The sequence below is a fragment of the Pseudorca crassidens genome, chromosome 4 (assembly GCF_039906515.1).
Source record: "Pseudorca crassidens isolate mPseCra1 chromosome 4, mPseCra1.hap1, whole genome shotgun sequence".
Lineage (NCBI taxonomy): Eukaryota > Metazoa > Chordata > Mammalia > Artiodactyla > Delphinidae > Pseudorca > Pseudorca crassidens.
In genome coordinates this window covers 5,684,199-5,699,490 of record NC_090299.1, presented here as the reverse complement: position 1 = coordinate 5,699,490, position 15,292 = coordinate 5,684,199, and the positions used below count along the sequence as shown (strand labels likewise).

The 15,292-nt window shown below is 37.6% G+C and overlaps 1 protein-coding gene across 1 annotated transcript in view; it reads right to left on the bottom strand.

Moving 5' to 3' along the window:
- Positions 1 to 15,292, bottom strand: part of SLC7A11 (solute carrier family 7 member 11) — a 91,396-nt gene that overhangs the window by 55,644 nt on the left and 20,460 nt on the right. The window contains exons 5-6 of the mRNA XM_067735064.1: positions 15,093 to 15,192; positions 8,193 to 8,237 (exon numbers count right to left, since the gene is read on the bottom strand). Of these exons, the coding sequence (XP_067591165.1) occupies positions 8,193 to 8,237; positions 15,093 to 15,192 (145 nt within the window). The remainder of the gene's footprint in view (positions 1 to 8,192; positions 8,238 to 15,092; positions 15,193 to 15,292) is intronic.

Genomic DNA, 15,292 nt, shown 5'->3' with positions numbered 1-15,292 from the left:
GAAATTTTACAATTTGTATGGAAACACAAAAGACGCCGAATAGCCAAAGCAATCTTGAGAAAGAGAAACGGAGCTGCAGGAATCAGGCTCCCTGACTTCAGACTATACTGCAAAGCTACAGTAATCAAAACAGTATGGTACTGGCACAAAAACAGAAATATAGATCAATAGAACAGGATAGAAAGCCCAGAGATAAATCCACACACATATGGTCACCTTATCTTTGAAAAAGGAGGCAAGAATATACAATGGAGAAAAGACAGCCTCTTCAATAACTGGTGATGGGACACCCACATGTAAAAGAATGGAATTAGAACACTCCCTAACACCATACACAAAAATAAACTCAAAATAGATTAAAGACCTAAATGTAAGGCCAGACACTATAAAACTCTTAGAGGAAAACATAGGCAGAACACCCTATGACATAAATCACAGCAAGATCCTTTTTGACCCACCTCCTAGAGAAATGGAAATAAGAACAAAAATAAACAAATGGGACCTAATGAAACTGAAAAGCTTTTGCACAGCAAAGGAAACCATAAACAAGATGAAAAGACAACCCTCAGGATGGGAGAAAATATTTGCAAATGAAGTAACTGACAAAGGATTAATCTCCAAAATTTACAAGAAGCTCATGCAGCTCAATATCACAAAAACAAACAACCCAATCCAAAAATGGGCAGAAGACCTAAATAGACATTTCTCCAAAGAAGATATACAGATTGCCCACACACACATGAAAGGATGTTCAACATCACTAATCATTAGAGAAACGCAAATCAAAACTACAATGATGTTTCACCTCACCAGTCAGAATGGCCATCATCAAAAAATCTACAAACAGTAAATGCTGGAGAGGGTGTGGAGAAAAGGGAACCCTCTTGCACTGTTGATGGGAATGTAAGTTGACACAGCCACTATGGAGAACAGTATGGAGGTTCCTTAAAAAACTATAAATAGAATTATCATATGATCCAGCAATCCCACTACTGGGCATATACTCAGAGAAAACCATAATTCAAAAAGACACATGCACCCCAATGTTCATTGCAGCACTATTTACAATAGCCAGGACATGGAAGCAACCTAAATGTCCATCGACAGATGAATGGATAAAGAAGATGTGGTACATGTATACAATGGAATATTACTCAGCCATAAAAAGGAATGAAATTGTGTTATTTGTAGTGAGGTGGATGGTCCTAGTATGTGTCATACAGAGTGAAATACATTAGGAAGAGAAAAACAAACACTGTATGCTGATACATATATATGGAATTTTAAAAAGTGGCACTGATGAACCTAGTGGCAGGGTGGGAACAAAGATGTAGATGTAGAGAACGGACTTGAGAGCATGGAAGGGAAGGGGAAGCTGGGATGAAGTGAGAGCGTAGCATTGACATATATACATTACCAAATATAAAATGGATGGCTAGCGGGAAGCAGCCGCATAGCACAGGGAGATCAGCTCGAAGCTTTGCGATGACCTAGAGGGGTGGGATAGGGAGGGTGGGAGGGAGGCTCAAGAGGGAGGGGATATGGGGATATATGCATACGTATAACTGATTCACTTTGTTATACAGCAGAAACTAACAGAACATTGTAAAGCATTTATACTCCAATAAAGATGTGGAAAAAAAGAAATTAGCAGGTTGATAATCAACATATGCAGGTAAAAAATATTGGTAGCCCAGTCGAAGAGGTTATAGTAAGTTTCTCATTGTATTTTACGTGAATTATATCTGTTTAAAGATATTGTGGAGGAGATTCGTGCATTTGGTGAAAAGCTAGATTATACAGTGTCCAAGGTCCTCCTCTAGTTCTGAAGTTCTTTGATTCTATTCACTTGTGGTCTCATATTTTATGGATAATTAATGGGATCAGAAACACAGGGTAGAATTAAATCAGCCACTATTACTGCTCCTAAAACACGAGTTTATGATTCTAGACTCAAAACATAAACTTCAATAAAGCTAAAATTCAAATTTAGAAACAACTAATGTGAAAGGACGTAAAGCAGTCAAAAGCACTGACCTTCAAATTTTTGCCTCATAATGGGGTTAGAATCCTTAAAATTTTTTAAAAACTATCTAAATGTCTTCCACAAAGCATTGAAGGATTAATATCTGTCTTCTTTGATTACTGCCTGATAAAATACTATAACATAATCCTGTAATTTCTGCACCACTTATTTGACATTTCAGCCTTACAGGAACAAACTGTGTTTGAGCCAGACGTATTTTTTATGCATATGTGAAGCTGAGAAATGCAAGAATTTTGATCCCAGGGTACATCAACCTCATGTTCCATCAGTGAGAAATTTTCAAACTGCACAAAGGCAGAGTAACTTGGTGACCTTGTTGTCTGAACATAGAATCATTTCTTCTCTGTGTCATCTGGACAAATTCTGATCTTTTGTCTGCCTCAGTGGCTCAACCACTATATTTAAAAATGAATTTACCAAATTTTTCATATATATATATATTTCCAGAAGAAATGCATAAAATAGAGTGATTTTAATTTAGGTTTCAATTATTTCAACAACTGAAGAGAAACACTGTCACATATTAAGATAATCCTAACAATGTCTTGTTGTCATTAATAAAGAGATGCCTCATTTTGCCAAAGAAATCTTTGTAAATTTTGGTATAAATTCAATTTTACAAATTAACCTGGTTAGGAGATGTCATTTCTAAGAAGTTCATTTGGCAAATTCTTTTTGCAAATTAATTCTGCTTAATAATCCCTATTTTTTCTATCTACATTTATCTATAGTGAGGTAACTATGAAAATCAGTTTGCATACCTTAAGAACATATAACCCTTGAGTATTTGTAAAAGACACTTTGAAAATATTCTAAGAATGTAGTAGATAACATGACTTTTTAATAAAAAGGTCACAAAACATAGTATTACTGTAATCTGCACATGTATACATTATATGCTATTTTCTAGCAACTGTTGCATTAGAAAGCTGGAAAGCATAGAAAGCAGAAGATTTGCCTCTCATAGAAAACTGCATCCTTAAAATGCCAATATGCAAGATAAAAGACTTCAAGTCAACTTTTCATATTCTGTCATGCAACTGTGCTACGGCACACTTGGGCAAGATTTTTAAATTGCTTTGTTTTGCTGTGTTTTTAATCATGTTAACAGTTGTATATGTCCTATAAGCAGTAGGCCTTATAAAACAGTAAAATATTATTAATAAATGCCTTTACTCTGGCTTAATATAAGTCAGTGAGGATTAGAACATATATGCTATGAATTTAAGACTGCACCATCTGAACGGAATGCAAGCAATGTGATAGTGGACCATTTATGAGTCCCTGTGATCGACCACAGACCTTAAAGGTTTTGGGGCATTTTTCCCAAACCAAATTTCTCTTCTTCTAAGTTATCATTGGTGCAAGGTGTGATGACTTTCAGGCATCAATTAATATAAATTGAAAGCAGGCAAAGTATTAATTAAACATGACACCCTGATTATTTAAACCTTCTATTAAACTTGATTATTCACAGAGAGTTGATAGCCTGCTCTTCAGCAATGACGGATGATATCAAGGTTTACTGACTTCCTTCAAGTCTAGCGTTTCCAACTATTCAGAACAGAAGGAATAAATGAAGTGAGAAGAACGCTGGAACGAGTCTGATAGACAGACTAATCTCAGACCCCCAAGGTCAAAGTAAAGCAATTCATCTCTTGGCTTTCATGAACATGAGACATGATTTATCCATCTGAGAGCAGAATTACAAACATTATACATCTCAATGATAGGTTCTTCACACCGTGTAACTTTTTGAACAGTGATCGATTGCACAGTTGCCACAAAATTAATGTCATAAAGCAAAACTCATTATATTTGCAAATAAAAACACTGATTTTTAAGAACAAATGTACACATTAGCAATTATTACCACTACATACTTCATTTGGGGGGAAAATAACATTTTAAAATTCATATATTCCTTGAGATTCTATCACCTTCATGGTCCAAACTTTGGATATATGTGCTCCTCAAAATACTATTCTTACTCTAATATTTATTGCTTGTGGAGCCAGTTAGCATGCTATAAATAATTATTCAATGAAATACTTTTACATTTCTATAAAACTTCAATGATAATCACTGTGTTTTCAAATAAAAATGTTAAATACCTCGTAAAGGGTAACTACTCCCTTAGATCCAAAGCTACTCTTAGAGAAGAAAACACAAATTATAAGACAGACCATGGGAACATTTTTTAACATTACGAATGTAATCACAGAACAGGAATTTTGCCCAATTTTTTAGGATTAGTGCTTTACAAGCTTTAAAGAATAGACGAAACTTAAGAATAGAAAAAGCCACGAGCTAGTTATTTGGATTGCATTAATCTCCCAGTTTATCTCCCACTTGTTACGGTATTAAGGAACTGTTCTGTAACAGTTCAGAATAGCAGTTCAGAAATTATTCCATAAAGTATTAGCTAATTTGAAAGATTTCCACTGAAATTAAATTATATGTAAAGGGTAGCCAATTGTGACCATGAAACCTTATTGCACATCCTATATATTTTAACGCACATTGCTGTTTTCACTGATCTAAATTAATGATCCCTTTTTCTATCGGGTCACAATTTTAGGGAAATTTTATTGCCTAGGTGGAGAAGGACAGTAAAAAGGGTTGTATATCTAGCTGATGATTCATTTCACCAGCTGCTGAATGCTGCCCATTACAACACACCTGGACACATGCACCCGTGACTGATGGGCAAACACATTTATCTCGGCACGTCACAAAGGAGATGGAATTATAATTATTCTCCCTTGTATCTAAAGGTATTTTGGAGCCGGTCTCCCTACAAAATAATACAAATTACACATCTGGACGAGGTCCACACAATTTTACCATCTATTCTCAATATTCGATCATCAATATTTCCCAAACCACTCTCTGTGTTTAAAAAATAAGATTTAGTTTTACAAGACCTGGAAAAATTGTCAACATTTCAGGGAAATGCTATTTTTAAAATTAAGACATTGAATAAATTGCTCAAAACCCTGAATTTCTTTGGTTGATAAATACATAGTACAAATTTCAGCTTTACTTTCCATTAAGGGGATTTCTCGTATTCTGATTTTGAGAAAATAAACGTGTTGTCTGAGTTTTACACAGACTCCTCCATGCAAACATCGAATATCTGAGTACCTAGCATAAAAGAACCAAAAGGGGGCTTCCCTGGTGGCGCAGTGGTTGGGAGTCCGCCTGCCGATGCAGGGGACGCGGGTTTGTGCCCCGGTCCGGGAAGATCCCACGTGCCGCGGAGCGGCTGGGCCCGTGAGCCATGGCCGCTGAGCCTGCGCGTCCGGAGCCTGTGCTCCGCAGCGGGAGAGGCCACGGCAGTGAGAGGCCCGCGTACCGCAAAAAAAAAGAAAAAAAAAAAAAAAAAAGAACCAAAAGGTATCAGAGGTTTCTTTCTTCAAGTTGTCTTGGCGGTTACTCATTATCTTGACCTAAAATCGAGAGATTTGTAATCTCTCCTGAAAAGTTCCTAAGTTTAAGAGCTTAAAATATAATTTTAAAATTAAAAGTATTCTAGGAATATTTAATGAAATTTGCAGAATCATGATTTCCAGAAAATGACAATATTTCATCCACTGTAACCAGTGATAACAATCTTAGTCTTATACAACAGGCTTCAATATGGTGTGAAAATTTTTTTGCATTTCTTTCAAAAACACTGAAGAAAGAGAATTGCTTAGGATACTGAAACCTAGGAAACACTCTGATGGGAGTAACATTTTACCTTGCTCCTAAAATAAGGATATGATAACAGTAGCAACAACCAATTATGTAGAGATTAAAAAGTAACAGTCACTAATCTACGTTCTCACTACCACCGCCCAATGAAGTAGGCGCTATTATTCTTCTCACTTTTTGAGATGAGGAAATTTCTTTGCAACAGCGGACAACAAACCCCGAATCAACACATCCCTGTTCTTTAGTATTTGTATATCTTGATCATGAACATTATCAATGTGTGAAACTAAGCCTCTTAAATTAAGAAGAAGAAAGAGGGAGAGAGAGAATCCTAAACTGGCATACCTCTCTGGCAGAATGCATCAGAAATTCAGATCAAGCTAATAATGGCATAGTTTGAATATGCTTAATATGCACAATAGTATAATTGTACATATTGAAAACAAAATCTATGCTTAAATTATTAAATAACATTAAATGAGAATATGAACTATCTCCATGCCACTGATGTACCATGTAATAACTGTTCCATTATAGGTCACATCCACAGACCTACAGTTTGCCATTCTTTTCATAAGAAATATTCTCTGATATTGGATTTTAGTAATTGGTCTCTTTAAAATGTTTGTAGACTTAAAAAAGACAGTCATAGGGCTTCCCTGGTGGCGCAGTGGTTGAGAGTCCGCCTGCCGATGCAGGGGACACGGGTTCGTGCCCCGGTCCGGGAAGATCCCACATGCCGCGGAGCGGCTGGGCCCGTGAGCCATGGCCGCTGAGCCTGCGCGTCCGGAGCCTGTGCTCCGCAATGGGAGAGGCCACGACAGTGAGAGGCCCGAAAAAAAGATAGTCATAAACCATAATAATCTCTTTCACACAATGGAGACTCAATAAATAGTTTACATAAAATCTAGTAAGAGGAGTCTTTCCTCCTCATTGCCACTTACACACTAATTATTTGCAAAAAAATTAAAAGGCAGGGCAACCCATTTATCTCTGTAATCAGCGGATTTAGAGTCATAATGTAGTTTACCACTTCAGAGCCATGCTAGAAAGAACCAGTTCCCGGTAAATGTATGTTCTCTACCACAATTCCAGGTATAAATACGAAAACATTGCTAGAAGTTTATCATATTTCTCAATAAAATAACCATTTCACATGTTTAAATTACATAGTGATTTGCATAATGGTTAAATCAGATAGTATGAAACACTATTTGAACCTCAATTACTGGTTTGCATATTCAAAATTCTGACAACTCTGGTACTTGGCCAGATCTAATCGGCTACCTATATACTCGCTGCCCGAATTTTAGTCTACCTTAATTTGAATTGTCAACCCTTAAGCATGTTCTCTGAAGTCCAGGCTACTTCATACTGACTCACCTTTGTACTTGTTTCCCTTTCTTGGAAGTTTGTCCCTTCCTCTCCCTTCTCTCACGCTCTCTCTCTCTCTCTGTCTCTCTCTCTCTCCTATAATTACCTAAGGAACACCTACTTATCATTTGAGTCTCTATATAAGCAACATCTCCCTAGATAAATATTTTCTCCTTTCGTCTCTGTCAAATGGGGAAAATAATCTACTATGGTACCAATCACACCATGTTAGTTATTTGTTTACACGTTTGACTCAATGACTAGACAATGGAATCTTGAATACGTCTTATTCATCATGTCAGATGGTGCACCATAGTTGGAACATGGTATAGATATTTCATAAAAGTCAGATGAATTAAATAACTCTAAAATTCTGTCTTTATCTTACACTGTACTACTTAAAATTTCCCTTTTCTGGCTGTAGATTATGTGATTTTCCTGTAAAAAGTCAAGTTTTTAGACAAATCATCAAAATAATTCAGTTTCCAAAGTTCTAGGTTAAAAATAGTTCATTCTGAAACATTATATAAATCATCATCAAATCACCTAATCATCAAAAGGATGATTTTTACCAATAACAAAAAGGAAAAGCAGTCATCCAGCTCCCCAAATTTACAAGTTCCTAGAATATTCTGCACTTATTTATAGGTTTTCATAACTACTTGTTCATTAATTACATTATTCCCTTTAATTGGATAGCTCTGAAAAAGCTCACATGAATTACTAGAAATAATCAACATTCGGAGTTCACGTTTCATAGCACGTTTGTGAACATCCAAGAGTCCGTTTTAAGTTGTATGTATGTTTTTATGAAATGAGTTACCTAAAATATAACTCTATTCTTTTATGCTTTCAGGTTACCAGACAATTTTATATTGGATGTAGAATAGACAATAAAGTTATTTACATCTAAGTTATGATAAAATCAAGTAAGTTTTACTGCCCAAGAGAATGATGGTAGTGAGAAAGCTAATTAACCCTCACTGAATTCCTTCTTCAGGTCCACTTTTTTAACCATACAACCTTACATTTCATTCCTTATAAATATTTCAGAGTAGTTATGGCTACTTACTTTTCAGGATTTTCCACTTCTTCAGTAACAAAGTTGAGATAAAACCTAAAAAGACATCCATGAATTATAAACCATTAATATATTTTATGATCATCACCCAAAGTTTGAAATTTTAAATATTTAAAATCAAACTCAGAATCATAAAAACTTTATAAACAAATAACCTAAGATGAATATCTCCAGCACCCAAAGCTCCCACAATTCATTTTTCTATTAAGCAGTATTTATGGAGCTCTTTTTTATTTCTTAACTTTTTCATAGAGGTATGTATAGCACACAAACAGTAAAGTGAACAAATCTTAGTATACAATGATAAATTTTTACATATGTATACACCTATGTAACTGACAAAAGGATTTAAAGGTACAACATTTCTAGCACCCTGGAAGGTCCCCTCAAGGCCCTTTGCAATCATTATCATCTCCTCCACCCTCCTGTAAAGGCAACCACTATTCTGATTTCTACCACTATAGATTAGCATTGTTCGTTTCATTACAATAGACTAATAACATTTGCTTGTATAACTATTATACAATATTTATTCTATTGTGTCTGGCTTTTTTGCTGGACTTTATGTGTGTGGGTCTCATCCATGTTGTTTGTAGTAATTCATCATTCTTTATTGTTGCTTTTCATTGTATGAATGTAACACTATACACTCTACCACTGATGGATATTTGAATCATTTCCAATTTATAGCTATTATGAATATAGATACCATAAATACGCTTGTATATGTTCTTTTGGGGACCATGCAATCATTTCTCTTGGGCATATACTCAGAATAGGGTCACTGGGTCAGAGTAGATACATGTTTATAGTCAAACTATTTTCCACCATTTTTGCATTCCTACCAGCAATGTATGAGATTATCACATGTCAGGCACTGGGGAAATAAAAGTAGAAAATCTATAATCTTTCTTGTCAAGGAGCTCATAGTTCATAGAATGGTCCATAGAGTGGTGTGATACAGCACAGAAGGCAATGTTAGAGCATGCCCAGGTTACCATGGAAGCCAGGGGTGAGGTCTAAACCAGACTGGCAGGTCTTGGAAGGTTTCTGAGAGAAGGCATCACCCAAGCTGAGTCTTCAAAAATGCTTGAAGTTTAGCCCTGGTCAAGTGGCGTGAGGACATTCCAGGCAGAGTACAGCACATGAGCACGGGGGTGTGGGAAAGCGCTATATGCACAGGGGTGTGAGCAACAGCGTAGTACCCTGCAGCACAAAGCGTGCCCTGGGAGTGAGAACAGGGTGTAGGTACAAGATGGCCTTTGGCTTCTGGGAATCCAGCTTTTAGTAGGCGTGATAAAAACTTGCAGGACAATAGAAGCATGATAATAGCATTTCTTAGTTTTAGGGGATTGGCTTCTGGATATGAACACAGAAGGCACATAGGAAATAAAAATGGGATAAAGGATAATAAATTCTCAATTTGCACTTTTTTTTTTTTTTTTTGGCGGTACGCGGGCCTCACTGATGCGGCCTCTCCCGTTGCAGAGCACAGGCTCCGGACGCGCAGGCTCAGCGGCCATGGCTCACGGGCCCAGCCGCTCCGCGGCATGTGGGATCTTCCCAGACCGGGGCACGAACCCGCGTCCCCTGCATCGGCAGGCGGACTCTCAACCACTGCGCCACCAGGGAAGCCCGCAATTTGCACTTTTTCCTTTCAACTCACTGTTTTCCACCCAAATAACCTCAAGTCGTAAGGCAACTATGCCTTATGCATGATAGCAACGGTGAAGTTGCTTTGCGTGTGTGTGTGTGTGTGTGTGTGTGTGTGTGTGTGTGTGTGTGTGTGTATTTAGGCAGCTAATTTTAGGCCCACTGTTAGTCATTACACTGTAAGTTGATAACTAAAGGGCAGAACACTTTGAGTATTTCCCCCAGATCCTGGACACTTTAGTCGTCTCTTACATGACAAGAAGCATTGGAGGCACACAATATTTCACTTTCAAGTCCCATAGGATTACACATATTACCCTAAACTTATGGCCCTAGAGAAATTCAGATTCCTTTCCCTCACTTTATGACATTACTTATCCCATCCAGGCATGTCAACTGCCTTGTATCCTTGACTTCTTTTTCTAATCTAAAGTGACTTCTCGAGACCATTTAAAGCCCTTAAAGTTCTCTTTCAAGGTTCCAAGATGTAAAATGGAGGCCACTCCTCAAATAAGCGCACAGAGATTAACTGGATCATGAAGATGGGAGAACTAAGGGATCGCAATGAAGAGAACTAGACATACAAAGACCTTTCTACTTCTCCATTTCAGAGGCTTAGAAACTTTCCGCAAAGTAAAAAAGTCATATTTCCATTGTATTCCTCTATACTTTTATTATTCCTTAGAAGATAAAATAGCTATTATATAGGTCCACAGAAGCACGGTTCTACAGGGACAAATTCTCTATCATCTAAAACCAAGAGGCTGGAATATTAGCCCATCAGCCTTTAATATAATTAAGGTATCTCACACCTTAAAGCAAAGATGAGAAAAGCTGTCTTATTCCACCTTTATTCACAAATAGGCAGTTGATGTTCATGGTTGTAAAACAAAACAAAACAAAACAAAACACAAGACAACAGGCCCAAAATGGAGTCGCTTATGCTAAGCCTCGTGTCACCAAACCAAACTGTAATTCACTTAAAGTTTCAGACCTCCCAGAAATGGAATCTGAAACCAGTCGATTAGGAATTGCATTATCTAAGCATTCTGCCTGACAGACCCCTGCCATCCCCTAAATGAAAATAACTTTGTAATAACCAAGCTGTTTTATGGCTTAGTATAACTTCCTTGTTCTCACCGCCTTCTGCCTATAAAAGCCTTCTCTTCTGTACAGCTCCCTGGAGCACCTTTCTGTCTGCAAGACGGGATGCTGTCAATTCATATCGATTTTTGCTCAAACTCTTAACATTTTAATATGCCTCAGTTTATCTTTTAATAAAGTTCAGGTGTCTCATACTGTAAGGACCATGTTCTAAGTAGAAATATTTGAATACCTGAGAGAAAACAGTAGCACCAAAGGTGATCTAAAAAGTCAGCAGAGCAGCCAAGTATATTTTTTAATGACTAGAAAGTAAGTTTCTAAAATTAGAGGTTGCAGTTACACCAGGAATGCAAGCAACAATCAATACTTATATCTGGCATATGCACTCTGAGGGATCTGATGTGTTTGCTATAAGCCCAAGGCAGTGGGAAGTACAGGAAGAAAATGAACAAAACAAAAAACCTAAAAAAAAAACCCACGCAAAAACCACACACACACTTAGAAATATTTCCAGGCTTCTCACTTCAAAAATAACCAGTTCCTTCTAAACAGTTGTTTTAGAACTGGTCTTTTTCCAACAATGTTAAGGCGAGAAAGGAAATATGAAAAAAGAACGAATTGCAAATATTTTGCCATAGAGAAAAGGAAAGGGCTTGGGACAGGGCGGGAGGTGGGAAGGAGAAAGCTTCTTATTTTGGTCCAAACATTCACTCCTGTGGGAAATACACCTTCACGCTCTCTAAGGCTCCAGCCATGCGTCCATAGCCCATCTCCTCAAGTCCTCTAGAGAATGTTCATAAGATCCATTGTTCCAGCTTTTCCGTGATCGTGTATAAAAGGCACTGCAAAGCTGGCAATGCATTCTGATACCCAACCATGTGAATTATTTTGAAACGAAGCTTATTCTTTAGATTCGATTTGACACAACACTACAAAATAATCCCAGCGGGTGCTTTAGAAAGACTAAATCCACTGAGGATAGGATTTAAAAGGGAGAAAAAAGACAGACCAAAAAACTATTTTCTATCACACAATTCAAAAAAAAAAAAAAAATCCCACCAAGCAATAGTTAGCTTTGGATCAGGATATGGGACTGAAATTGATTGAGTTCCCCCGGGCCACCAGGGAGACTGGAGGACATATTTCTCTGAATGCAGACGTTGGCAATCATACAAAAGTTGTTCTGACCCAACTCTGTGGCCTGGCTGGGTTAATGATTTCTTTCCCCCTAATCATGTTTCCGTGAAGGAGTTTTCATCATTCTACAAAGGTCCAGCACTCCTCGTAAACCAACAGCCTGCTCTATTCAGGTCCGAGGTTTGGCTGGTCTTGTTCCTATTCAATGCACAGGGGGTGACTTAATAATGGAGCAGGGCCTCCCAGACAACAGGGGTCTTGCTGTGTTTACTTACACCCTGGGTGGTTAACTTCTGAGGACGACAGCTGCTTCTGTCTCCTTATTTGCAATGCGCCCTACACCCTCTTTTTTTTTTTCTTTTTTTGCATCAAAGATTGTCAGGGCAGCAGCACAGGGAGTGGAGGCTCATTTCTGGCGCCCAATTTACAAGTCCACAACCCAGTCTTGTAATTCCATCATGAAAGACAAAAAAAGGTCAGAGAGGCAGGATCACATTTGGAAAGTGCCTGAACACCCCCTGCTTTGGGAACTCTTTTAGTCTCCATCTTGTTGCGTTTATATCCAGATATTAACTTTTTCCTCCGGCACTCCAAACCAACAGACTAGTTCTTCTACCCACAGCTCCCTTTTTCTAAGACTGGTGGCCACAGATTAACAAGCAGATGATTTCTACCTATCCACAAAGCAGCATGCAGGTAGCAGAACAGCCTGTTGGAGACATACGGTTACTTATCTGCCCCCTTACATTAACCATTGGTAATGCGTAACAGTCCATTGAAAATCCCGGCCTTAATTTCCTACACTATGATTGAACCCTCTAGAATACAAGAAAACCAACAGTTTCCTGTTCTTTAACCTAGGATGTGGACATGAGGATTCGACGGGTAAAAGTATGACCAAAGGTTCATGTAAACCCCATTTACACCGTAAACAGAGTATTGAAATATATTTCTAGGCCCAAGATGGAGCCACTCAACCTCCAAACGCCAAACCACCTCTGGGGTCTATAATTATTTCCTTGTTTCCTACTCATTTTCTATTTTTCTTTTCTTTGCTCCTTACTCTTCATCCTATAAAGGCTTCCCATCCTCCACCCCATTTTGCAGTTCTTTGGACTCGTTTACTATCACCTAAATTGTCATTTTTGATCATTTTAACAAAAGTAACATTTGGGGTTCAGCATCAACAAAACTAAAGATTAAGATAATAAGATCATTCAAAATGAAGAGTCTTTATACTTGGAGAAATCTACCGGCCCTCAAAAGCTTACAGAAGTGGAGAAGATTTGCTCTCCATAAAGCAGGTAACCTGAATATTCAGCACTTAGAGTAGGGGAGTGAGTTGGATAGAAGAATACTGTTAAGATTCCGTGGGAACAGATGCATGGTACTCACAGGCTAAAGAAACTTCATTCAATAGAATTAATCAAATCTCCCTCGTGATGATCTCCACATTCCGCATTCCTGATTGAATACCGCCAAGCCCCCAACACTTGGCTCTAGCTGAAAGCTTTTGTCACCTCCCCCACTTGCTCTAGTGTCTCTTGGTGACCCTCCCAGGGCTTGGCTGGGGCCCCAGGGGTGCCAGAGCTGTGATCAGGCTGAATAGCCATAGAATAGATGATTCTGCTGCTAACCCTGCGAGCACAATTCCGTTCTATTTTTTGTTCAGCACCACGTTGTGCTTTGGACAAAAATAAAAAGACTTCAAAAATACTAAGAGTAATGCTTACACGCAATGGCTATCAAAATATTTCGAGAATACACAAACATTTACACTAGACATTTTAGTGCTACAATCGTCTAAGAACTTCAAACATTTTACTTCAAATACCGTATTAAAATTTTTAGTTCCTGTACTCTCCTAATTCTCCTCTATAATTCAGTGAGATTAACAGGGTAAAAATATCTTTATATTCCATGCATTAGCTGGAAGGTAAGATCCTAAAAGCAAAAGAAACAAAAGAAAATTGTATTTGTATTTGAAATGAATTTACATAATTTTTGAGCTAGTGTAGTTCATTATTTTTAGACTCATAGAACATTCTCACAGCAACTGTACAACTATTAGCTCTATAAATAATAAAAAAGAAATATTGCTAGTAATTATTCCAAAACAATGAAATTTAATTGCATTACAATTATTTTGATGTTTAAGTAGTATTTTTCTACCTAATAGGATTTCTTGCAGTAGTCGCTTCAACTAAATCTTATTAGATCAGTAAAATTTAATTAGGAAAAAAATCCCACTCCTGGCCATGATTATTGTTATTCAAGTTCCTGAACAAAGCAAGACATAAATACAAAGCTTTAATGCTTCAACCAGAATGGCATCACAGTTGGACAGGGATTTAAGGAAATGTACTTGTGACACAGTGATTTTATTCATCCTTCCTGCATTTTTTTTTTGTTTTTAAGTGTTGAGGAAATTTTAAGGAATTTGTAAGGTCCTTTAAAATGTAACAGATTATCTAGTACACCTGATTTCACTATCCCTTTTCTCCTCCCTGCCTTTAGAGTACCATTTTACCTCCTGGGAACATCTTATTTCTGTAACTGAATTATTTCCTTCTCATGGGAAGGTGGAGTAAATCAATTAATCACTATTGGGTACACCTCCGTAGCTTCTGCTGGGAGGCTTTCTGACAAAGTATCAATACTAATCTTTAATTTCTTGTGGCGCTCTTATGCCCTTACTGATCCATACTTATAAGTGATTTGTACTGGTTCTCAAGACCCAGCATTTGTTTCTTTTTTACCTTATCAGGTTAAACCTGGTAGTTGCCTTGACTGGAAACCTCAGTGATGTTTGTGTTAAGTTGTGTGCACGGTAATTGTCCTGGTGAAGGGAGCCACATCATCTTTCTCACTTCAGGTAAAGCATGTCACACTGGATTATCCCTGTTCACATTTGCCTAGCACCTTGCTTGGCACTTAAAGTACTTGAAGGAATTAATGAACCACCCAAATCACCTGTTGATAGTGATATCAACTTACCAGCCAGCGTATGCATACATTCCATAATAAAAGGCCAGTGGCAATCCCATAATACTTGCATCTCTTCCTGAAAAGGCATCTTTAAAGTGTTGTGTTTGCCCTACAATAAGAATAGAAAGATTTAGGACTTTTCAAAGAATTGGTTATTATTCATTCTTTAACCATAAACCTGAAGGTGGGGGTGGGGAGGGGGATTGGGA